Consider the following 26540-nt stretch of genomic DNA (forward strand, 5'->3'; position numbering starts at 1 on the left):
CTTCCTTTCCCCTCCAAAGATACATAAATAAAATCTTTAAAAAAAAGAAAAAAATTTTTATTAGATCAAAATCCATATAATTTATATTTTGTTTCAAAAAATCATGGCCATTAGATTTACACAATGGTTGAAAATACTACAAAGAAGTGGTTATTATACAATAATGATGTTAATGGTTGAGTTTAAAATTGTGAAGTAAAGGTATTCCCATGAATAAGACCACTAATTAGCCTATAACCTGCATCTCTAAAAATAGGTCTGGCTGATATGAGTGAAAAGATCAGTGAATATAAATATACTGTGTTCTCAAAAAGAGGTAACTCACTAAGGAATTAGGCATGCCTGTGGGCACAAGACTAAACCACATACATTTTTTCAGGATTAGACTGACAATGTCCATGAGTTCTTCATTATCCAACCATTCAGAACAAAAGAAAAGATACAGCAGTAAAGGAGGCCAAAGACAAAAAGTAGTACTACAAAAGGAGAATCATGGGAAAGATGTTAAGCAAAACTCCAGTGAAAAGGATGCTGCCCCGGCTGGTGTAGCTCAGTGGATTGAGCTCGGGCCTGCGAACCACATGATTGCTGTTCGATTCCCAGTCAGGGCACATGCCTGGGTGGCAGGCCATTTCCCAGCAGGGGCTGCACGAGAGGCAACCATACATTGATATTTTTCTCCTCCTCTCCTTCCTTTCCGCTCTAAAGATAAAAAAATAAAATCTTAAAAAAAAAAAAGAAAAGGATGCTGCATTGTTACTACATTCCTATCTTTCCAATAAACTAATGAGGCTGATTTAGAGTTCCTTTGTATAACTAGTTAGCCTAATCAATGGTGGTAAGAAAGGTAGTACAGCATGCAAGGTCCAATAAGGACTGCACTTAGTTTTGTGAGTCTATGCTGACACATCTCTCATTTATGTTCCGTGACAGCTGGTATTCATACTAAGATCCACTCCTTTACATCAGCAATTTACCAATAAATCTATTGTTTTATTGTGATATGTGTTTGATGTATGATTTAGAAGAAAAATAGATTAAAGAGAGAAAAGCCCACAATTTTGGTTTTTATCTATAGTAAAAGTGAATATTGCTGGCATATTGTTTTCTGGACTTGATTGCTTACGATTTATTAATGTAATGCCCTTGTCTATTAGGAAATTTTTCTCAGTATAATCAATCAAGCCTCCCAGAGTGAGATTCATCTTAGATTTGTTCTTCTTATTATTGGTGCAAGTTATCCATTTGTAAAAGTGTCATTTTTATTATATTTAAATGGCCTGCCCTTCTTCCTTATTACAATTGGAGTGCTGGGAAAGAGTTGAGATTCTGTCCATTGCTAACTACATGGCAAAACCAACCTGAGCCTGTTTCCTTATTTGTGAAATAAATATAATACTTTCCCCAGTTCCTAGCTTACAAGATAATTGTAGGGATCTAATTAAAGAATCCGTGTGGCTCTCACGCAGCTGCTGGCCCACAGTAAATCTTTGAGAAAGTTTAGCTGTTGTTATGATCCAACCTACCTCCCCAGTACTATCATTCTGTTTATTTTATTTTCCTAAAATATTTATGTGAGCCCGATTAATCTCTTTGTCTAGATCTCCTTTGTTACCAAAGGTATGTGCATAATAGCTGACCAAGGTAGTTGGTGAAATCAATGGCAATTTGAGGGAACACAGTTCAGCACGCTCACTCAGGGACTGAAACCCTGGATTCTGTTTCACCTGATGCTAACTCATTGAGTGCAATCACCTCTTTCATAGGTCCCCCAAGTTAGTCCTTGTAGTCGATGTTTTACCATAGTTTCCATCTTGGGCCCAAGATTGAAATACACTATGGATATCAATACTTCGCCATCATAATTTGTAAGAACCCAAAATTTTAGGTCATTCCTGTGTGCTGATTCTCCTCCTTCACTTAGAGAAGGAGACTGAATCAGCTGCTTCTAGAAGTAGCAATCTTCAAAAAGTCACATGTTTTTCTTGAAAAATCTGCCTTGAACCTGCAAAATGATTGCTGGTCCTAGTGTCAAAACACTAAGAATGGCTCATAAAAAATTCCTGGCCTGGGGAAGAGTAGCATGTGGCCCAGCCTCTACCTTGCCTGTGAACCAGGTACGCCAGTGATCACTCACACCACTTGTGGTGGGGCCCCATGTGGACCTCAGGTGTGTTGAAAGGGGGTCGTGCTAGCTTTTCCTGGGGGGTCTGTTCCCTCTTTGATGAGGATGGGAAAGAAGAGTTGTAGGAGGCATTGCATCAGGTTCATGCAATCTTATTTCAGCAAATGTGATCTGAACACATTTTCTTAACAGTGGTAAGTAGAATGTTACTACTCGAGGTGCTCCAGAAATATATCCAGTATATGACAAAAGAAAAGAATATTTTAAAAATTGATAGTCAAAAAAAAGATAAAATAGCCTTTATTTTTCTTAAAGGTACAGATTTTAAATTTATGCCAGTAGACAGAAATGATTATTTTGCAGACTCTATTTTTACGTATATATAGCTATCTAAATTAATATTAAATGCTACCCATAGGTGTAGATACTTCCTGAAATTCTCTTTTCAATTTTAATCCTTTGTACAATGACATATTAGAGAGATGTATCTTCAGTAATATAATAGGAAACATGCGATATGTTGTTTCTTTCTCTTTAAATCCACTCTGCATTTTTCTGGTACATAAACTTTACCAAAATACCATTTGCTCTTTTTCACTTTCCTGATAAAAAGCCATCTGTAGCTTTAAATTATATATATTAAAAAAATCCAATTTTGTTATGCACAGTCAGCCTTTTCATAATTAAACTCTACATAGCCTGGGCTCAAACTTGCTTTTTACAACTGCCACTATGAATTCCTGTTATGGTCTGACCTGTTCAGGCATTGTTGTCATCAGGGACTTGGTTCTCTAGATTTTCATCTCTTCCTCTAATGTATGTCATATATATGATACTCATATGTAATTTATAATATATTTCATAGTATATATTATATAATGCATAATCAAATCTCTAATACAAATGTATGGCTTTTTCTTTGTTTCTGTTCTGTTTAACCCTATGGCTATTTGTTTCTGTTCGATGAAATCTTGTACTTTTCTCAAAGGAGGTTGGATTATGGAATGTGGTAGCTTTAAAATATATTTACAAGTGATTGATACTCCTCTCTTCAAAAGTTAAAGCCTAGTTCCTTCTTCTTAAGTGTCAGCTCTTCTTAGTGACTAGTTTCTAATGAAAAGACTATAGCAGAAGTGACAGTGCATGACTTAAAGATTAGAACATAAAGAGGGTTTTCTCCTTACCCTCCCTCTTTATCACCTGCTCTGGGAGCAACCACTTGCCAAGTCATGAATATACTTAGCAGCCCTCTGGAGAGGTCCCTATGGACAGGAACTGAAGTCAATAAGGAACTAGGAGCCCCTGTCAATAGCCATGCGAGTGAGTCTTCTTGGAAGCTGATCCTCCAGCCTCAGTTAAGATAACTGGGCCCTTAGCCAGCATCTTGGTACTATCTTCTGATAGATCTCAAGCCGGAACCACCCAGCTAAGCTGCTTCCGATTCTGACCCACGGAAACTATGACACAATAAATACTTGCTGTTTTGAGCCACTGTTCATGTTTCTTGTTACCCCAAGAATAGGTCACCATTATCTAACCTATGCCAAGTGAATCTGAGTACATATAAAAATAAAATGATAATCTTTTGTCTCTCTTCCCTCCTTTTTTCCCTCTATTTGGGAAATTTGGGGTTACTTTTATGTGAAATGAAATTAAGTTTATAAATTACATACTCTACAATATCACTCATCACAATCCTTGTTCTGTTACACTGGCATGGGATCTAATCAAGCAACTTAGTATAACTGCTTAAATACAGAGTGTAAGAGCCTAATTCTTCCCACAGAGTCTCCATCCTCTGTTCTCCATGCACTGGGTCCACTGTTTCCTGATTTCAAAGCTCTTCCTTTCTTCTTACCAAGTTAAAATTTACACCTCAATTAAAAAGATATCTCAAGCCCAAACTCTGACAAAACCTTTCCTGATGATCCTTGCCATTGTAAAGCAATTTTTCCATTTTGAGACCTTGACATATAGCCTTTGGTTTTTACATTTTTGACAAGTATTAGATACTTTCTACCTTTACACCTGTTTAAGTAAATATCCTATCACTGTGCCATATATATTCTCCTGTCATCTTTCCCATGTCTCCAGGACTCAGCAGAGCTGCCGGGCATGGTTCATTTCACACAGAAATGATAATCAGTGATTCTTGCATCAATCTTACTCACTTGTACTCCAGTTTCTAGGCACCGAAGACCTCACGTACTCTTAATGGACTGAGAGGATCACTATTGTTTTTAACTCTAATTTGTGGGAAACTCAAATTCGAAACATTTTCAAGTTGTATTGGTGACGAAGAACAACTTTGGCTCAAAAGGTATCCTGAGTTTATGTCGGAGTTCCTCTTTGGTATTCCACAGGCCTGATGAATGGGTGTTCATGCTCTTATGTGAGATGTGCCTCCCTCAAACCTCTCTATGGCATTGGCATATTACCCACCTGATCTGAAAAGCAATTTATGTTAGATATGTCAATTATATATCAATAAGAACAATATAAATAATTAAAATTTTCTAAAAATAACACGGAAATTTCGGTGTTCTACACCTGGCTCTTCCAGGATGAGTATTTGAGAATTGGAAATGGTCTTGATAAAAGAAAAACACACAAACATTGCTCACTTGAATATAATTGTATATGGTTACATTATATTTTTGTGAAAATGAGAAAAAAGTTTCTACATACCACTAGGTTTCCAATGACCATGACCATCATGAAGACAGTAAGGCACATGGTTTGGCCAGCGACCTCCATGCAGTCCCACATGGTCTCTATCCACTCTCCACACAGCACGCGGAACACAATCAGGAAGGAGTGGAAGAAGTCATGCATGTGCCACCGTGGGAGCTCACAGTCATTGGAAATCTTGCACACACATTCTTTGTAGCTTTTACCAAAGAGCTGCATGCCGACCACGGCAAAAATGAAGACGATGATGGCCAACACCAAGGTAAGGTTGCCCAGGGCCCCCACGGAATTGCCGATGATCTTAATTAGCATATTCAGGGTCGGCCAAGATTTTGCCAACTTGAAAACTCGGAGCTGGAAATGAAATCAAGAAGGCTATTACTGTCCCGTCTTCTAAATTATAAATATTTACATGGAAAATCTACAATGTCTCAATTATAAGGTGATGGATTATTTTGGGGTCACAGTATTATCTAGAAAATGTATCAGTTTCTTTGATATTATGGAAAATTATTTATTTGGAAATAGTCTATATTATAAATAAAATAATTATATTATACAGTTTTTATTGGCATTTTAAGAACAAGGCACACCAAATTTCTCAGAATCTTACACAAGCATATAAAATACTCTCTTTGTTTTTCTGTAAGGAACTGAGGTATTTAAGATTAATGATAATTAATTAAATGAGACTGTTTCAGAGAAGTAGAGGCTCTTATTATTTAAAAGCCCCAAGTAGATACATTTTTTCACTGTACTTGAAATATCATGCTAAAATGCAAAAGTGCAGATAAAATTAAAACAAATTATATAAGGTATAAAAGAAAAAAACAATGTCTAGAAATCTTTAGATTACCTTCATCTTACTATATCTTTAGCTGGCTGTAATATTAGGCTATATTTTAAAGATTTATTATATTTATTATGTTTATTTTGTCAACCTTCATGTCTTCCTTGACTTAATCAATAACTCATTAGACTGTATAAATGGCTCTCCACCGCTGTACCCGATTCATTAGTTGTGTTAGCTCATAGAGGCCTCTAAAATACCACTTACAGTTAAACAACAGCAGCATTTTATTTCTGATATTTCAATAAATGTCATTTTAAGAGTAGTGCATTATTTCCTGGCAGCGGAGTGACTCAAAAGATCAAATATAAGCACCATACGTTTAATTTATTCCTAAAGAATAATTAATGCAAAAGAGCCTGACACTCTAAGCAAGATGCTAATGATATTATGCTTCTATTTCCTCCAACTGCACCACAGTATCATGGAAATTTACCAAATATTTTTTAAAAGTACTTGCCCACATTTACTTTTATATAATTATTCTAATTTTTGTTCTATTTTTGCATCCTTCAGACTTCAAATTAGATCCATAGCTCTTTGTGAAGACAAGGGAAAGAACCCACAGTACTAAGGATCTCAACACAAATGTGAACTTTGAAAACAGCAAGGGATGTTCTAAACAGACTTCACAACAATGTTTTGAGACTAATCATCTCTGTGATAAGTTACCTAGGAACCCGTCCTTACTATCTACAGTCTCTGTTATTTGACAATAAATCACAAAAAGTTGGAGCCTACTCAAAGTAACAGTGTAATAAAGCATATCAAACTTTAAATGAAAATGTGTTGTGACATATTGTCTTTTAATTTTAAAAGATACATATACTTATAAAATATAAAGATCAAATGAAAGATCCTTTCTTTAAAATTAACAAAATATAGTACAGGTAGCTCTTCTTGAAGGATGGATTGGTGACATCGTGAGCTGGCTGAAGTAGGTGTGGAGAGCTCTGTGTGTTTCCCTTGTATACTCTATCCAGTCCTGAGTCTTGATTTCTATGGGACAAAGTGGGCAACTGTCCAATTCCTGAGCTTCTGATAGAAAAGTGAGTCCATTCTAAATTCCAGCCAAGCATTACGCATAGTTCAATAAACCCCACATTGCTGAAAAATAAATGTTGTGTTGTTTAATTGTGATTTGGTTTTCTCTATCACTCCCTTTTTCTCCCTCCTCATTAACCTTGCCATTTAATTACTAAGAAGAAATTGGCCACTTACTTGAATATAGTTTGTCTATCCATTTGAGCTTTAATGTAGAAGAAATTACCATTTGGTTTGGGGGCAAGGTTTGGTTTGGGGGCAAACAAACATGTAGTTTGTTTTAAAAATGTATTCATATAATATTATAACCATGTGAAATCTCACTGAAGTTGCTAGAAAGGGTGGAAATTAATTCAACTAATTTAAAAAATATTATGGATACTCCCAGTTAATTTACCAGCCGAAATGATCGAAGGACTGACAATCCTTCCACATTTGCCAAACCAAGTTCCATTAAACTAAGGCTCACGATGAAACCATCGAAAATATTCCAGCCTTCTTGAAAGTAGTAATATGGATCCATGGCAATGATCTTGAGAAACATTTCTGCTGTGAAGATCCCAGTGAAGACCTAAAGGAGAAATGTTTATTACATGAGTGAATAATGTTAAAAACATAAATAATTATTGAGCAATTTAATTTACTTCTAACAGATCACAATTCTTTATTTTAAAAAATTCTTTTTAATGCATTTTTTATATTTACACATTTTTTTTAATTTTTGAGAGAGAGTACCTTTTTTTAAAAAAATTTATTTATTTATTTATCTTTAGAGGGGAAGGAGAGAGGGAGAGAAACATCAATGTATGGTTGCCTTTTGTGCGTTCCCTGCTGGGAGTTGGCCTGCAGGAAACTGGACTACAACCCAGGCATGTGCCCTGACTGGGAATCGAACCTCGATCCTCTGGTTCGCAGGCCTGCGCTCAATCCACTGAGCTACACCAGCCAGGGCTACACATTTTTATTTAATTCTTATTCAAGTACAGTTTTCTATTTTATATTCCCTGCCCTGCCCCCTCCCAGTGCTCCCCACCTCCCTCCCATCTCTGCCCCCCACCTTACTTATTGTCCATGTGTCCTTTATACTTGTTCATGTGAGTCCATCCCCTTTTCCCCTGTGATTCTCTCCCCTCTTCCCTCTGGACCCTTTCTTTAGGTACAGAAAATTATACACTTGGACAGTTTGTATTCAAACCAATGTTTAATTATTTACTATGTTTACCAGGTGATGAAGAGTACACGAGTTAAGACAATAAAATTAATGTTCCTATTTTTACATTGCTATATGAAAGACTCAGCTAACTCATTGTGATTAACTGCTTGGCTCAGCCTCTGATCTCCCTAGACTTCCAAAAACTCACCAAAGGATTATCTAATAGTCATCTCCCAAGACTCCTCAAGCAAGGCTGATGCTAAGAAAACTCCATATAAACTGTAATAAATGTGGTCACCACTAGCCTTTCAGATGGTAAGAATGCTTAAAAAAAAAAACAAACAAAAAAACCCTCCTGGGCACAAGAGGTAGCATTTTCCATTCTCCATTTTCTTTCTGTACAACTAACTCTTTTCAAACTTTCTCTTGCTTCCACATAGTTTGAAGCATTTCCCTTTATCTTCCACTCTTTGCACTTCTGTGTCTTGGAGACAATGGAAGTCAGCCAACCTGAACTTTTTTGTTTCCTTATATCTATCAAACTTCTTATATCCATACCCATGCTTGGTCTTTTTCTTCTTCTTAGAAATGAAAGAAGTGCCCCTGCTTTGCTCGAATTTCTCCAACTATGTCATGTGTCTCCTTTGAACTTCACAAATAATTTGCTTTCTCAATTAACCCATAGTTTCAGTCTCTTCCTGCTAGTGACTACAGACAGTCTTTCTCTACCTTAAAGCTACCACCAATGTCACCCCCCCCCCAAAAAAAAACTTTCCACACATTGTACTTCCCATATTGGCTACCACCATCTATCCACTCCTAGCCCACCTTCCTTAACAGGGTGTATTTGTCTATATTTATTATTTCCATTTCTTCAACTTACTGCTCAATCTATCAGAGAACAGACAGTGCTTTAATCAATTGTCACCAACATTACCATTGCTAAATTCAATAAGAAGTTTTAGTACTTATCTTGCTTGCCTTTTTAGGAGTTCTTCACATTCTTTATCGTTCCATGTTCCCAAAAAATATTTTCTGGTGCTTACATCAATGTTCCACACCTCCCTGAAAACTTTCTTCCTCTAACAAATTATTCAATATTGAATTTCTTCAGAGATCTCTTTCCAAGTCTAGCATACCTTCTGAGCTCCAGAACTGTAGCAAATTGCCATCGAATTTGCTACAAATTTAGGTCCTGCAATGTTTTGTGTGGAACAATGCTGAATCTATGCTCAAGCTTGGCTAAATCAACCTCTTTGATGGTGAGCCCAGAGGAAGCACCACCAGGTTGAAGGGCCCCCCACCAGGGAAGCCTTCTGGCCTTCCTCCTGGCATGTCTCATGCACTTTGGTACAGCTTGGTACCACTGGGATTGCAGGATTTTCCCAGCTCTTTCTGTGATGCTTACATTCTTTGCAGTCTGGTTGTTATCAAACCAGTTGATAACTTTCTTACACTTGTCAACAATCGTTTGATTGTCCTCATCATTAATCTTGCCTTGAAGTTTTTCATCTTCAACAGTTGTTTTCCTGTAGAATGCATAGGATTCAAGGGAATTTTATGGAAGACACCCTTGTCTTGCTCCTTGTTTGTCATCTTCAGCTTTGTACTTCTCAGCTTCCTGGACCATGAGCTCAATGTCTTCCTTGCTCAGATGACCCTTGTCAGTAGTGACAGTAATCTTGTTCTTTTCTTGTACTATTATGCATAGCAGAGACATTGAGGATGACATTGGCATCAATATCAAAAGTGACTTCACTCTGAGGCACACCACAAATGCAGGAGGTGTGCCTGAGTTCAAATTTGCTAATCGGGTTTTTATCCTTGGTAAAGGCATGCTCACCTTCATAAACCTGAATGAGCATACCAGGTTGTTTGTCAGAGCAGGTAGTGAAGGTCTGTGTCTGCTCGGTGGGTATGGCACTATTACACTCGATGAGGACAGCGATGACTCCACCAGCAGTTTCAATGCCAAGAGCAAGAGGAGTAACATCCAACAGTAACAAATCTTGAACATTTTTGTATTTGTCTCCAGATTGAATGGCTGCCTGGATAGCTACACCATAAGTAACCCTCATTAGGACTGATGTTGTTACTAAATGCTTTGCTATTGAAGAAGTCCTGTAGGAGCTTCTGAATTTTGGGGACATGGGTAGAACCACCCACCAGGACAACATCATAGGTCTGGGCCTGTCAACCTTGGCATCCCAAATAGCTTTCTCTACAGCATCTAGGGTGCCACAGATAGGTCAACCTTCAATTCTTCACATCGGACATGGGTAATAAAGGTATAGAAGTTGATTCCTTCACAAAGTGAGTGAATCAGTCTTAACTCTAGCCTAGGGGCTGGAAGAGAGAGCACTTTCACTAGCAGTACGAAGGCAATGGGGAGCTATCTTATTTTCGCTGGTGTCCTTCTTATGCTCGTGCTTGAACTCTGCCATAATATGGTTGACCATTTGGTTGGCAAAGTCTTCTCTACCTAAGTGGGCATCCCTAGTTACATATTTAGCTTCAAAGATTCTATCTTTTTTTTTTAAAAAAAAAACATGATCTATTTATTGATTTTAGAGAGAATGGGGAGACAGAGAAACATCCGTAGGAGAAAGATATCAACCAGCTGCATCTCGTACACACCCCACCCAGGGACTGTGCCCTGACCGAGGACAAAACCACAGCCTTTCTGTGCACAGCATGCTGCTCCAACCAGCTGAGCCACACAGGCCAGGACAAGATTCCATCCTTAATTGTGGCAACTGACACAGCAAAAGTGCCACCTCCCAAGTCAAGGATCAGCACATTTCTTTCAGTTCCAAACTTTCTGGCTAAGCCATAAGCAGCAGTTGGCTTATCGATAATTCTAAGTACATTGAGACTGCCAATAGTTCCAGCATCTTTGGTAGGCTGACACTGAAAGTCACTGAAGTAAGCTGGTACTGTGACAATAGCCTTGGCAGAGGTGTTTCCAAGGTAGGCTTCTCTGATTTCCTTCAACTCTGTCAAAACCATAGATGGCACCTCTTCTAGACAGAAACTTCTGTCTCTCCCTTCTAGTCAACTCAGACCTTGAACTTGCCAGGATCGCTGATCATTTTGAAGGACCAATGCTTGGTATCCAGTTGGACAGTAGCAGCATCAAATCTAAGTCCAATCAAGCATCTGACATCAAAAACTGGGTAGGTAGAATTCCTTGCAACTTGATTCTTTGCATCGTCACTGATCAATTGTTAGCTACCAGTAAAAACAGCATAACTTGGGGTGGCTCAATCTCCCTGATCACTGGTGATTATTTACACTTTTCCATGTTAGACACACACACAAGGGTAGGTGGTGCCAAGATCAATCGCCAGTGGAAGATTGATTGGTTGTTTGAGTGTAAGCGCACAGCTTGTGAAGACAACAATTAGCACAGCTGCCCCAGCACTCAGTAAGTTTTTTAGCATTTCTTTCTTTCTTTTAAAAAAAGATTTTATTATTTTTTAGAGAGGGGGGATGGGAGGAGAAAGAGAGGGAGAGAAACATCCATGTCAGTTGCTTGTCTTCTGTACTCCCTCAACTGGGGACCTGGCCTGCAGGGTCCCCAGTTGATTCTGGGGTATGTGCCCTGACTGGGAATCAAACCCATGACCTCTTGGTTTGTAGGCTGGCTTTCAATTCACTGAGCCACACAATCCAGGGTTTTGTGGGGTTTTTTAGCATTTCCTATAGCATAATTCTAGTGCAACAACTTCTCTCAGTTTTTGTTTACATTAAAATACCTTATTTCACATTAGCTTTTGATAGACAGTTTCACTGTAGAAATATGGGCTTTTTCTTTTTTTCCTTTCTTTCATCAGGCCACTTTCTTAGGGCCTGAATTGTTTCTATGTTAGTCCCTTGTGTATTCCAGTCATATGCTACTTAAGGACAAGGATATACTCTGAGAAATGTGTCCTAAGGCAACTTTGTTGTTTTCCAACTCTAGAAAGTGCATTTACCAAACCTAGTGATATAGCCTACTCTACACCTAGACTATATAACATAGCTTATTGCTCTGTAGGGGAGGAAAAATTATTTTGCCTCTACCCTTCTGGGTTCTTGGCTGAGACAACCTGCAGTAGAAAAAATTAACAGACAAAAACCCACAAATAAATGTTAAATAATATGTATACATAGGACACCCAGGAAAACTGAGTAACTTGCCGAAATGGCTGAGGCCACCACCTTACATGCCATCTTCAGCTAGAGACAAAAGATGTTAGCATTTGGGGAGTGGGTTATAAAAGATTGCCAGGAAAAACACAGTAAACAGGGGTAAGGTTGTTATACAAATTTAAGTCCTTGTCTTCTGCATTGGTAAGCATTTCTAGAGAAAAGGTCATCCGCCTCTTCCTGGTACAGCAGAGAGGCTTCCAATTAAAATTTCCCTTATAAATGTAAATGTCCTCTACAAAGGGTTCTCACCTTCAGTAATTTGTTATTTTCTAGGAATTTTTCCATTTCATCTATGTTATATAATTTGTTTGCATACAACTGTTTGTAATATTCCTTATACTCCTTTGTTAGCTCTGTAAGGTCTATAGTGAGGTCGCCTCTTTCCTCTTTATTCCTGATTTCATTGATTTGAGTCTTTTATTTATGTGTGTCTAGCTAAAAGTTTGCCATTTTTGTTGAAATTTTCCAAGAATCAACTTTTGAGTTTCTTGGTTTTCTCTGTTGTTTTCCTATTCTCTATTTCATTCACTTTGACTCTTTATTATTTATTTTCTTCTGTTAGCTTAAGATTTAGTTTGCTTTTCTTTCTTTCTTTCTTTTTAGTTCTTTAAGGGGTAGATTTTTTTTTAGTTCCTTAAGGGGTGGATCCTAAGGGGATAGATTACTGATTTGAGATATTTCATCTTTTTGTTTACCACAGGCATCTCTAGCATAAATTCCCCTTAAAACACTTTTATCTGTACTCCATAGTTTCCATTTGGTGTGTTTCATTTCATTCTTAAGGTATTGTCTAATTTCTATTGTAATTTCTTCTTTAAACCACTTGTTATTCAGGAGTATTTTTTTATTTCCACATATTTGTAAAATTTTCAAATTTATTTCATTTTTAAAAGATTTTATTTATTTTTAAAGAGAGGGAAAGGGAGGGAGAAAGAGAGGAAGAGAAACATTGATGTGTGAGAGATACATCAATAGGTTACCTCTTGCATGACCCCATCTGGACACCTGGCCCACATGCAACCCACATATGTGCTCTGACTGGGAATCCAACCAGTGACCTCTTGGTTGACATGCCGGTGCTCAATCCACTGAGCCACACCAGTCAGGGTACAAATTTATTTCTGTTATTGATTTCTAATTTCATTCTATTTTTTGTCAGAAAAAAGTACTTAATGTGACTTTGATCTTAAGTTTGCCTTATGACTTTACATATAGCTTATCCAGAGGAATATTCCATATGTACTTTAGAAGAATATGTATCCTGTCTCTCTATATTTTACTATTCCATAATTCATCTCAAACAAAAATTTATCTTCTTTAACACATGAGACAAATCCCACTTTGAATTGTCCATTTGTTGTTTGTCTTTCCAGCAACTACTGTCTCACCTGGTAATAGCAGACCTAATTTTTTCTTCATAATTCTACTCATTTACTCTGTCTCCAGTGATAAGACAGGGTTCTTATTTTACCAAATGAGCATGCTAAACCTAGAACCAGAGTAACTGACTGGCTTAGAAATGGTCATGTAACTCCAACCAGACCAATAATATTCAATTATTGGGCCTCAGTTAAAGCTACTAGTTAGGGAGGGCAATTATTCCATTCAAGGATCTATGTTGGTAGGATAAAAGTTGTGTAGAACATTGCCATCAATAGAATAGTCAGTCAGAGATGAAGGAAACATATTGGAAAGAATTAGGGCAAGAAACTGACTCCCAATGACATTGACTGAGAACCTGAATCTAGCCCGGTTAAACCTGGAGCTATGTGCAAATGGACTTCACCTACTTGCGGTAATGGACTCTTACTTTTGCTTAAGTCCACTTGACTTGTTTACCAATACCCACCTTCATATAGCTTTATTTCATCTCTTGTTCATATTTTACAGATAACGTTGAAGAGATGACTATGGAGATGATAATTTAGACTAGGTAACGTTACTGTGCTTTCCTTTCCTAAAGTTCTGTGAGTTCTGACTACTGCTTACAGTAGTCTCTGAAGTAGCTTTCATAGTCTATGATACAGTGTTCAGCCCTTCCACTGCTTCTCATGGGCACAGTTTTCCCAGGGGTAAACTGCAGGCCGTCACAGTATCTACCTTAGTGCTACCTTTGTAGGAACCTAGAGAGAAGAATTTCGTGTGAACCATTTGCTACAGTTTCCTAGTATAAAACAAGTGGTAAGCATATATTAACTTTTTCACTGGATTAGTTAAGACCAAACTGGAATATAGCAAGAGTTGTTACTTCAGAGTCTAAAAATATTGTATTTTATGCTTTAGGATATATTATTTAATATCTATATAAAACCTGTTTAGATGTTCATATATCAAGCTGAAAAGTACATGAGAACTTAGTAAGCCTCCTATTTTTGTCACATGATTTATTAATTTTGTTTGTAAGTAAAGATCACTTTAGATTTATTTCTATCACTCTACCATGTATTTAATGAATGTTAATACAAATTTTAGGTAAAAATTGATGAAAAAAATCATCACTTACAAATTGCTAATTTTACAGGGGAAATTCATACAGATAATGATAACCATGATGTGATATTTCCTCCCCAAAGAGTCCATCTTCAGGTATTTATAAATGGTATTTTAAGGTTATCTGACTTGGTATATTTTATAATTGGTTTGGCAAATGTATATATGTCCTAAAAATCTATTCTAAATACTTGAAAAATATATCATGATTTTCAAATTAGACCAGTGTCCTCTGTAATTCATAATCATCTTTCTAATGAATGGGCAAGTTGAGTTTAATTCTAAATTAAATTGTACATAAAATCTTTGAAATTTTTGTACTGCTTAACTGTGGTGATACATGCTTTTGTTATTTAAATTTTGGTGTCCAGATATACAAGGCCAAATTAATTCACAATTAATTTGAGAGTGATATTAATTAAGTGTGAAAGTAAAATTTGTTATGATAATCATGAAATCTTGGAAAAGGAAAAGGAGCCCTCAGTGAGCCTTACCAGGTTCCCAACTGACAGCACACTGCTGAACTGCTCCGTCATGGGGTAGTGCTCCATGGCCATGAAGAGAGTATTTAAGACGATGCAGATGGTGATGGCCAGGTCAACAAATGGGTCCATCACAACCAGGTTGACGAGGTGTTTCACTTTTAACCATGGTTTGCAGCAGTCCCAGATCAAACACATGTTAGCAAATTTATACCAGCAGGGCGGACATTTCTGCCTGGATTCTTCAAGTTCTATAAGAAAAAAGTTAGAATACTCACAAAAACTGCTTACTTTCTATTAAGCAATCTTGGTTTAAATAGAACCTGACTTTTTAAAACTCTAAAATTATTAAAAAGCATTATGGGTGAATCTGATGGTGGAGCAAGAAAACATTTATAATGGATTAGTTGTCTCAGAAGACAAGGGCACAGAAGGCTAGTAAACTTTCTAAATTCATCTTGCCTAAGTATTGTTTCCAAGATTCTGCCTGTAGCATTAACTATCCGATAATTATCTTCAAATCTGTCAGAAGGTAACGGGTAGGACTTGTGTTAAGTATATTGAAAACTCATCCATGTTTCATATAAAGCAAGACTATATATGTATAAATATATATATATTTATTTAAGCAAGATTAAATATATGTATTTTTTCAAAAAACTCCTCTCAAGAGATGTCCTAAAAACTAGTAGTCATGCTCAATCTCAATTTCTTGGATTATACATGTTCGTGGGTCTTTTAATAAAATAGTTTGTCAGTGTCACCAGTCTTAATCATAAAGTTTCTAATTAGGCCTCATTAGATATAGGATTCTATATTACTCAACAAGATTCCTTTTCTTAATTTAACTAGAGGGTATAAAATAACAGAAAATATCCACTCTAGGAAACTGGGATCCTCAATATATAATAAATTCATGTTTCCCAAAATGGGACTTATATACTACTGGTAAAAACCAAAGAGTATTTTAGGTGGAATATATGTACAATTCATACATTTTCATGGTATGCATTTATCTACTAAAAGATGTAACTATCATATCAAACCTATAAAATACCTTATTTTTTTAAAAGTACAATGATTTCAGAAAAAAAATTTAACTAAATATTGGGTGAGAGAAGATAGAAATGCACAGATCTTTAAGATGATATTCAATATACTAAAACTTGGTAAATAATGGAACAGGGTTTTGGGAAATTAGAAAGTGAAAAGTTATCTACTCTATTTCTCTGATAAGATCATCTCTTAATCACCTCTTAAGTGGGAAAATCACAGAACTTGTCTTCTGACAATACCATTGCTGCACATCCTACTACCTGCTCTGTTAAGTGAGACCACCACTNAAAAAACTAGTAGTCATGCTCAATCTCAATTTCTTGGATTATACATGTTCGTGGGTCTTTTAATAAAATAGTTTGTCAGTGTCACCAGTCTTAATCATAAAGTTTCTAATTAGGCCTCATTAGATATAGGATTCTATATTACTCAACAAGATTCCTTTTCTTAATTTAACTAGAGGGTATAAAATAACAGAAAATATCCACTCTAGGAAACTGGGATCCTCACTATATAATAAATTCATGTTTCCCAAAATGGGACTTATATACTACTGGTAAAAACCAAAGAGTATTTTAGGTGGAATATATGTAAAATTCATACATTTTCATGGTATGCATTTATCTACTAAAAGATGTAACTATCATATCAAACCTATAAAATACCTTACTTTTTTAAAAGTACAATGATTTCAGAAAAAAATTTTAACTAAATATTGGGTGGGAGAAGATAGAAATGCACAGATCTTTAAGATGATATTCAATATACTAAAACTTGGTAAATAATGGAACAGGGTTTTGGAAAATTAGAAAGTGAAAAGTTATCTACTCTATTTCTCTGATAAGATCATCTCTTAATCACCTCTTAAGTGGGAAAATCACAGAACTTGTCTTCTGACGATACCATTGCTGCACATCCTACTACCTGCTCTGTTAAGTGAGACCACCACCTTTTAGCACTAAAATAGAGGGAAAGATTCCTCTTTTGTAAGTCACTTCAGTATTTCTACTGTGGTAACTGTATAGTGTGTGACTGGCATAGTTTATTAGGAACTAAACTTTGAAAGGGAAGAAACAGCACATGAAATAAACAAACACAACAACAGAATGATTTTTTATTCTACTGATGAACAGTCACTACTAACCAATGCTATAAAGTTTATACTTCCCTAAAATAAGTTAATCTTATAATTATTTTTAACAAAATTCTGTTGGAGGTAGATTCTTCAATTGTTTCTTTAGTTATTGAAATTCTTCCAGTGTGCAGTTTATTTGTATTTCTTTTAATATGTATTTTTGTAAATAATAAAGAATATTTGAGTTATATGTATATATCAGAGGAAAAATATAAATATCATTATTATGCACTAGTTATTTTGTAGATGCTTTTAAGATTCCCAAATAATCTTATGAGTATGCTGAAGATAAAAAAATATTAACATTTACAATAAATAATAATAGAGAAACAAAAAATTCCTTTGTGTACAGAGAGTAGGTAATTTTTTAAATGCTACCTGCCATTTATTAAACAGAAGCAAACAGTAATTGAAAAAAATAATAAATCAGAGTAAAATTGAAAAGTTGAAATTCAGCCGGCGTGTTTCTTCTTGATACCAGGAAAAGGTGTAGCAAAGCTGTTTAAGTTCTAAAATAAAATTATTCAATTATTCATGCCAAAAAAAGGAGAATTTTATTATTTTTTTTTGAAAACAAGCACTCAGGAGAGAACTACAGCCGTCACTCCATTATTCCTGTGAGAGTTATCTGCAATGAGAGTCACTCAGGGCCCAGTGTACACTTCAGCTGGCCCGAGTTCCTCAGGCGCTTCTAACTCACCTTCCCACTATCCTTGCCAAGGGTGTGGCCGGAAAATATTTCTATATGGATTTAGCGTTTTGAAAAACTTGAAAGGCAAATCATTTATTTTTGCTCACTTCCTACTGTTTCACTAAGTAGGAGCATATTCATTACCCTGGACAATGGAGGCTCGGCTGTAGTTCAAGGGAAGGAAAACAAAAGTTGCCAGCCGAATCAGCAAGCCTGGTTCATAAAAAGAAAGGGCGAACTAAATCATAAGTAGACTTAGAAGAAAGAATCCACAAATAAACAGATTACGTCAACTCAAGAAGCATTTCCAACCATTATCAGGGAACAAAAAAATGGAAAAATAAAAACTATGTATCAATATAAAAGACAGCTCTATTATACATGTGTATGGTAAGAATTGCTAACAACAAACTTTGATCAATGTCAACGTTCAAAGTGTTGAGATATAATTAAATGAAGAAAAATAAACTTTTCATTCTATACAACCAATGAAAAATGAATAAAGACTTAGCAGTTGTCTCTCACAAAAATACAAAGTCAAAAGTTCTGCAGACAATAAAATCAAACACTCAAGTCTCCTGCTTCCTCGGTGACACTTGTTTTGAAAACACCCTTTCTTCCTAAGCAACTCTGTGGGACACACCCCCGTGGAGGGTGATGTGGGTGCACTCATTTGTAACCCCATGTCTTAATGAGTGGACAAGTTCGATCTGGTGGAGGGTTGATGTTTTCTAAGTGTTTCTTACGTTAGCTCAAACGTAATGCTATCAGAAGTGTTCAAAGTAGAACTGTTGATTTAGACTTACCCTGTCTCCTTCTCTACTTCTTGCTTTAGGGAGCAGACATGCTGCTGACATCGGTAGCAGAACCACTGGCAGCTTCCTCTCAGTGGTTTTGCTATGGCAAGGAGCAGACCAGAGAATCTTCAAAAGATTTACCTGGAGGGACAGGGAGGAGCAAGCTACTGGCAGCTGGGGGGGAAGAGGGAGTGCAAGCTAATGCAGGCGAGGTTGGGGAAGAACGTACTGAGTTTAATATCCCATAGAAATCAGTGAAAAGATTTCTGATACTGCATTACGAAAATTTGGTGTTGTGATACTGACATGTTTGTGATATATGCTGAATTTTTTTTTCTGGTTGTGACTTTCAGGTTTTGGGTACTGCTGTTAGTATGATGGGATTTTTCCATTCAGACTAGAAAATAATTATTCTAAAAATCAATCTAATGTTAAGAGAAACTATAACTAAAGATAAGAAAGTCATATGCACAGATTCTGTCCAGGTAGCTCAGTTGGTTAGAGCATTGCCCCAATACTCCAAGGTTGGGTGTTTGATCCCTGGTCAGGGCACATACAGGAAGTGACCAGTGAATGCATAAAAAAGTGGAACAACAAAATGACATTTTTCTCCCTACGTCTCCCTTTCTCTCTCTCTCTAAAAATCAATAAAAAATTAAAAAGTCATGTGCACTTGTGCTCTCCCGGTCTCCCGCTCTCTTTCTCTCTCATTCTCCGTCTGCCTTTTTCCTTTGCCACATCTACACACACACACAAACCCCTGGGAGGGGCTGGAAAGGGAGAGCTTGTAAAAGAGAAAAGGAGAAAAGGGGGAAGGAGGGTAAGGAAGGAGGGTGGAATATATTTTATACGAAAGTATTTTCCAAGTACTTGAAGTTGATGTTCCAGTTCACTTAGAATATAAAAAGGTACACACATGTAAATTAACAAAAGCAACAAAAATAAGACAATGAATAATAATGACATTTATTGATTGCTGTCTACATGCCAGATACTCAGGTGCTTCATATATGATGCCTCAATCTTAAAACAACCTTATGCTAAACATCATCATTATCCACATTTTATTGATGAAGAAACTGAAGTTTTGAGTCACAAACTAACACATATAACACATGTCAAAGTCAAGAACTGATTACAGAAGAAGTGCCCAAGCTCCTTGTTTTGGCCTTATAAAATCCAGAACTCTATGTTAACTGCCAAGAAATTGTCTGCAACAATTCTGCAAAAGAGAATGCTGATATAAAACTCTGATTAGACAGAGGCAAAAGTAATTCTATGAAAACTTGAAAACTTTGCTTCAAAGAGGTTTATATCAAAACCTAATTTACATTTTTTCATTTACATTTCTGGGTAAATCACACAATTTTATAACTTGTGTCTCAAAGAGTCAATTCAGTTCAAATGGGTTATGGGTTGGCATCACTATAAAAATAAGCATATTCATTATACTCCGTTCAATGTCACACACACAACAAATTTCAACAGTTCAGCATTTCATCTATGAAAGTAGTAATCTAAGCATACCTTGAATTTGTAGTAGCTTCCTGGATGCGAAATGTAAAAATCTATAACAGATGGTAGAATACAAGTGTTGTACATGGATTTTACTCTTATTTAGTAAAAGACATAAAGATGATGTGGTATTAAATAAAAAATTATCTCAGAATATATGGATTTGTTTCATTATTACCAAAGCACTTCCAAGTAGACATGCTCTGAGACATCTGACGTACCTTCCATGGTGTTGGTCAAAATACTCGCTATACTCATTGCTCTTTGCCTTGCTGTGGGATCTTCCAGCAAATCCATGGAAACATGATAAGAACTAGACCGTCTCTTTCTTATTTCTGTTTCGGTAGTTGTTCCCTAAAAATACAATTTCAGGTGAAATAACCATTATTCTTAAGGGCAGTGAAACTGAAAGCATTCCTGTAACATGTGCTACTTAACTAAATGTTCACCATGTGTTCTCTCTAATGAGATGTCAATAGCTCACTAAAATATTGTAGGAATCATCATTCTTGGGAAGTGTTTGGAAACTCATCAGAGTCTTAGTTTTAAGGAATGCCTGGGTTTGCAACCAAGGTGGACTTTTCCAATTATTGCATCTTAGAGCTTTGGGCAGGAGGGACCCTGCCTGCTATTGTTATTGGATAGATAACCTCTTAGCAAATCAATGAATTCCTCCCAGAATGCCGGAGTGAAACATATTGTTCCCTGGTTTACTTTCAGATTGAGTTATTAGCTCTTTATAGACATACAGACATAGACATTCATGGGGTTTCATGTACAAAAAGAATGTTTAACTAATTGGTAAGTTAAAAATTAGTATTAGTAATAGCTTCCTTGAGATGTGAATTCACTATAAAATGCTTATGTTCATTATATACAGGTAACACTTCCCAACATCCTTAATAATAAAACTAAATATTAGAACTAATCTACAACATTTTTACATTTATTAAAAAAACCCAACTCCATCCACAAAACCATTCATGCTTGGCATTGAAAGTGTAAGGTGATAACACCATTCAGTGGGGGAAGGTGGTCTTTGATTTTTTTAAAAAATATTTTATTTATTTATCTTTAGAGAGGAAGGGAAGGAGAGAGGAAGAGAAATATCAATGTATGGTTGCCTCTCATGAGTCCCCTGCTGGGAACTGGCCTGCAACCCAGGCATGTGCCCTGACTGGGAATCGAACCGCGATCATGTGGTTCGCAGGCCCGCGCTCAATCCACTGAGCTACGCCAGCCAGGGTGTCTTTGATTATTTAACAATAATATGATGATTTGATACTTTTACAAAATGAGCTCATCAGAATTTCAAAATGGGCAGAAATTTATTCCTACTTCAAGAGACCAAACAATGTAGTTAATTATCACAGAAAAAGGGCAAAATGAGCATTTCAAATTCAGGTCTGAGTGCCAATAATGAATAAGTTATTTTTAGTCTCTGAAAAATTTCCCTGTTTTTAAAATAACAACACAAGCCCTGCTCATCTACTTTGACCTTATTGTGATATGAGGAACATTACTGTTACCAACCTGCATGCCTCTACTGCACGCATATTAAACAAACTTTCCACTCAATTGATAGGATTGTTATTAATGATGATAAACATCCATATATGACACATACAATTGATTTTATGGTAAAAGAGAAGTGAAATTAATGAAAAAGAAGAAATAACACTGAAACTGAAGCTCTTTCAATCAAAATGCTGTCACTCAAAATCTAACATGTTTTACTGAGTCAGAGAAAGGCAAAGTTTTTTAAAGGAAAAAGTAGGGCTGCTTACAGGTGGGTCGTCTAGTCCCTTCTACTCTCTACAGCACTGTATGTGGAAAAATCCTGGATATGTCTCCTCTTTAATGATAGATTCCCAAACCTGAAATGGTATGACTGAGGAAATGTTTAAAATTAAATTGCTTAAATTGAATATATGTTTAAAGTACAAGATATTGTGTGCTTTGGAGGGTATCATTTGCCTGCAGCTGTTCATGTTCTATTCTCATTTCCCCTCAACAGTCCCTCAAAGCTGACTTCTTCTGCCTGCACCTTCAGCTCACGAAGGGTACCACCGTGCCCTTCTTCACAGAACCTGACTGCAAGATTAAGGAAGGCACGTGGAAGAGCTGGAAATAAAGTGAACACCACAGGCTTTGCTTCAAACTGGCCCCGACTTGCCTTCAGTGATTTAGTCCATTCTTTCTGATAAGACAGGAGCTTTATGGTAAATTACTGATAGATGCTAAATACTTTCTGACAGACTGACATTTTCTGTGTACTTATGCAATGAAGGTGTATATTTTTATTTGCTCAATTAACAAGATCAGTGATGCTCATACTTTATTATGTGGAAGAACCATGTGGGATGCTTCTCAAGGAAGAAGATGCCCCTAACTTTTTTCCTCTCAGTTGTTTTTAGTCTGAGTAAGTTTGGATTGATCCAGGGATCTCCATTTTTCCCTTTCTTTAAACCACTTTATTGAGGACTGATTGACATGTAAAAAGTTATATGCATTTCACATATAAACCTTGATGAGTTTGGGCGTAGGTACACAACCTGTACTGTCACCAACATCAAGGTCATAAACATTTCCATCAGCTTCCAAAGTTCCCTCCCACTTCCTTTATTGGTGCTATTTTCTGTGGTAAAAACACTTAACATAGATCTATCATTTTTGCAAATTTTAAATGTACAGTATAGTATTGTTAACTGTAGGTACCATGCTCTGCGGTACATCTCCAGGAGTTATTTATCTTGCATAACCGAAATGATGCACCCTTTGACCACCAGGCTCATGGAAACAGAGAGGAGCATGGTGGTTGCCAAGGGTGGAGGGAGGGAGGTCTCCAGTTTAAGAAGCATCTCAGGAATTTTGATGTAAGTAGTCTGAGGGTGAAGTATATTTTGAGAAACACTGGGTCAAAATGAAACTGTTTGTTTCCTTAGCTATCTCCTTTTCTATTTAAGGAAGTTAAAAATATTCAATGGGAGGCAATACTGCAATATGGATACAATTTAGGTTCAGCAGCCAGCCATACATGGGGTCAAATCTTAGCTCCAACACCCATAGGCCTCAGTCTCATCCTCTGTAAATGCAGATAATATCAATAACTATGACAAAGACTTGTGGTGAGGATTAAACAAATTAACACATGTAAAGTGTTCTGGACAATGCCTGGTATATAGTTAGCTACGATAATTTTTAAAAAGAAGTTCACATTCCCTCTGCATTTTTCCTGGTTCCTTCACTTCAAAGTTCATTTTTCATGATTTGATTTGACTGCAGGATACTTGGACAGTTCTCTGGGAGAAAGCAGTGGAAAGAGGCCATGAGAAAAAAAAGTGAAGAAGATCAATGGCTATTTCTACAAGGCAGGGCAAGAAACTCCTCTATTAGGCAAGTGAAAACTCACTCCATAGGATTTTTTTAAGATTTTTATTTATTTATCTTTAGAGGGGAAGGGGAGAAGAGAAATATCAATGTATGGTTGCCTCTGGTGTGTCCCCTGCCGGGAACTGGCCTGCAACTCAGGTATGTGCCCTGACTGGGAATTGAACCGCGATCATGTGGTTCGCAGGCCCGCGCTCAGTCTACTGAGCTACACCAGCCAGGATCACTCCATAGGATTTTAATGGGGCTTAGAGAGTTTGTCTAATGATAATAAATGGAAAGGGCTAAAAAATAATAATACAAAGAAGACTTTAATATGCTTCATCAAACTGCAAAATACAACCAACTGACATCACTACAATATTTTTATACTGGCAAATGAAATCTTACTTAATACCAAAGTTGAACAGCCACTTATGTTTTACAAAGGAAATGTCAATATTATATCCCCACGTGTTCAGTATTCAGTTGAAACCCTTTACCCTAGGCTTGATTTAGCGCCCCTTTGCTTACCAAAAAGAATTCATAACAGTAATAGAAAAACTGAAATCTGCTCTAAAAATTGTAACACGTGATGCTACCAGGTACTTTTGAGTGACTTCTTTACACACAACTGTACAGTCACTGGGGTCATCTGAGTGGGTACTAAAAATCTGATAACGCTCTGACCTACAAAGAGAAAGACGGAGCTCTGCAGGGCTTAGGTGTATTTAATAACAGTAGCCACTTCTGGTGGAAGTATCTGGTGATAACACAGTCCTTCAAGTAAGTATTGATACAATTTCTTACATTTAATTTTATTTTATGGAACACTATTTTTGATAAATTATTTCTGTGCTTTGGGACAAGCTTCACACTGTAGTAATAATGATGAAGGAGTACTTTACACCCTGAACCTATTATTTTGAAATAGTTTGTAGAAAGTCTGAATAGAAGAATTTGACAAAAGTTCATAGCTTGGTTGAACCAACCCTGGCCTTTAAACAGTAGACCAGCAAAAATTCTTAGATGTGGAAAGGAAAACCTTCCAGCCTGCTCCATCCCTCCTCAGCGCCCTTCCCAACAATTGTGGTTCTCACCTCTGGCAGGAGCTGTCCCGCAGGAGACGTGAGGGCTGATGGGCCCCCCACCAGGGAGACCACTCCGTTGCAATCCACTGCGCTGTGCATCTTCCCATTCATGGGCAGAATGGGGAGCACCCTGGAGGCACGGCTGGCCTGGCTGACGTTGCTGTGGCGCCGCTCTCCATGTCTGCGTGGTACAAAGAGAGAATCTCTTCGGCTGTCATTGTCTTCAAACGTGCTGTGCTCATCATCAGCAAAGTCATTCTCCGAGCCAATATCCTTTGCTCGGCCTCTGAAGCTAAAAAGGCTCGCTCTGCTATTGCGTCTTGGAGAGAAAAGGGAGCCACGGATGCTCAGTAAAGACTATGACCAAGGAGAAAGGAAACAAAAAACAGATGAACAGAATTAGGAGCTGGCATCCTGAAAAATGGGAGACTAGATTTGTTGCTTCAGAATTGCATACTATGTACCCATCAGTCATTGGACAGGGGGAACCAGGGGCTCCTTTGGCAGTGGCTGGTGGTAGAGACCTCCCTGCCAGGTTCACCTCTTTCAATTTGTTTTCTTTTTTTTCTCCCCTACTTTTTCATTTCCTGTCATTTTCTTCTACTTTACCTATTAAGATAGTCACAAAGCATACCTTAATATTGTTGAGTCCCATTACTGGCACTGCAAACTGAAATTTTTGCTAGACACCTCTCTAGAAGCTGATCTGATCTAACAATCCAATGGAAAGCAATTAAATACACACCTACATTTAGATTTTTTAAGTTAAAAATATACACACCTACATTTAGATTTTTTGAAGACAGTAAGAGCTCACTACTGACCACACCCTGTTGCAGATCTTACCACAGAGAAAAATAAAATTCATTTTGCTAGTAGGTCTGTTTAATTATAGTACAAGGAGAAGCTTCTTCCTTGCTCGTTGAATATTTTATGTCTTCATGAATAAATTAAACGAAATCAAGCTGAAATAACTGTATGATTCATTCCCTGATTTTCACTCTATCTTAAGAAATCTGAAGAACACCATACTTACAAAAACCTGTTTTTTTAAAGGCATTTTCTTTTTTTAAAAGACTTTATTTATTTATCTTTAGAGGGGAAGGGAAGGAGAGAGGGAGAGAAATATCAATGTGTGGTTGCCTCTCGTGCATTCCCTGCGGGGAACTGGCCTGCAACCTAGGCATGTGCCCTGACTGGGAATTGAACCTCGGTTGTTTGGTCCACAGGGCTGTGCTCAATCCACTGAGCTACAGCAGCCAGGACCAAACACCTGGTTTTCACTAAGTATCTGGTCACAGCCACTTAACAATTTTCTAAATGGCTACATTGTCACAACCATTGTGCAGTTTACTGGATTCTTAAGCACAGCAGCACTGAACACAGTGAATTACTTCTTGTTTATTACTAGTCTACTTTGATAACTTCCCTGTAGTGAACACTTGTTTTTGTTTATCTAATATCTATTTCTCTTTCTTTTGTTGACAGTACCTTGATTATCCTTGAGAAAATGATGCTTAGACAAGACGCTGACCCAGGCATAGCCAATGGGTGTATTCTGTACCTGACTCTGGAGAATGGGTACAGAATGGTCCACTGACAGCCACTTCTTTCTTTCATAATTGTTGGAAAGAGGGCATTTTAAATTAGAGTTGGTAAAAATATTGAACATAAGCATGGAGCTGCAGTGGTCATCTTGCTACCACACTGGAGGAACCTGGGCTCAGGTATGGAGAAATATTTGGGCATAATAATATGTTTTGAGCAGTTGGGTCCAGCCATGCCTACAGCTACTCACAGATACTATTTTATGATCTAAAAAAGTTCTTTTGTGTTTTTTTTTTAATTAAACAAGGC

The 26540-nt window shown here is 36.9% G+C and overlaps 1 protein-coding gene, 1 non-coding gene and 1 pseudogene across 2 annotated transcripts in view; 1 reads left to right on the forward strand and 2 right to left on the reverse strand.

Moving 5' to 3' along the window:
* SCN2A (sodium voltage-gated channel alpha subunit 2) overlaps positions 1-26540 on the reverse strand; it is a 144558-nt gene that overhangs the window by 38008 nt on the left and 80010 nt on the right. The window contains exons 12-16 of the mRNA XM_037044560.1: positions 24693-25040; positions 20445-20577; positions 15042-15280; positions 7108-7281; positions 4814-5170 (exon numbers count right to left, since the gene is read on the reverse strand). Coding sequence (XP_036900455.1) covers positions 4814-5170; positions 7108-7281; positions 15042-15280; positions 20445-20577; positions 24693-25040 — 1251 coding nt within the window. The remainder of the gene's footprint in view (positions 1-4813; positions 5171-7107; positions 7282-15041; positions 15281-20444; positions 20578-24692; positions 25041-26540) is intronic.
* On the forward strand, positions 4468-4573 carry LOC118986068 (small nucleolar RNA U13). The gene has a single exon (XR_005066298.1). It is a non-coding gene; the product is annotated as a small nucleolar RNA U13 (small nucleolar RNA).
* LOC118985837 (heat shock cognate 71 kDa protein-like) lies at positions 9202-11306 on the reverse strand (annotated as a pseudogene).

Source organism: Sturnira hondurensis, unplaced genomic scaffold (genome assembly GCF_014824575.4).
Source record: "Sturnira hondurensis isolate 20B ecotype Veracruz unplaced genomic scaffold, ASM1482457v3 Scaffold0004136, whole genome shotgun sequence".
NCBI lineage: Eukaryota > Metazoa > Chordata > Mammalia > Chiroptera > Phyllostomidae > Sturnira > Sturnira hondurensis.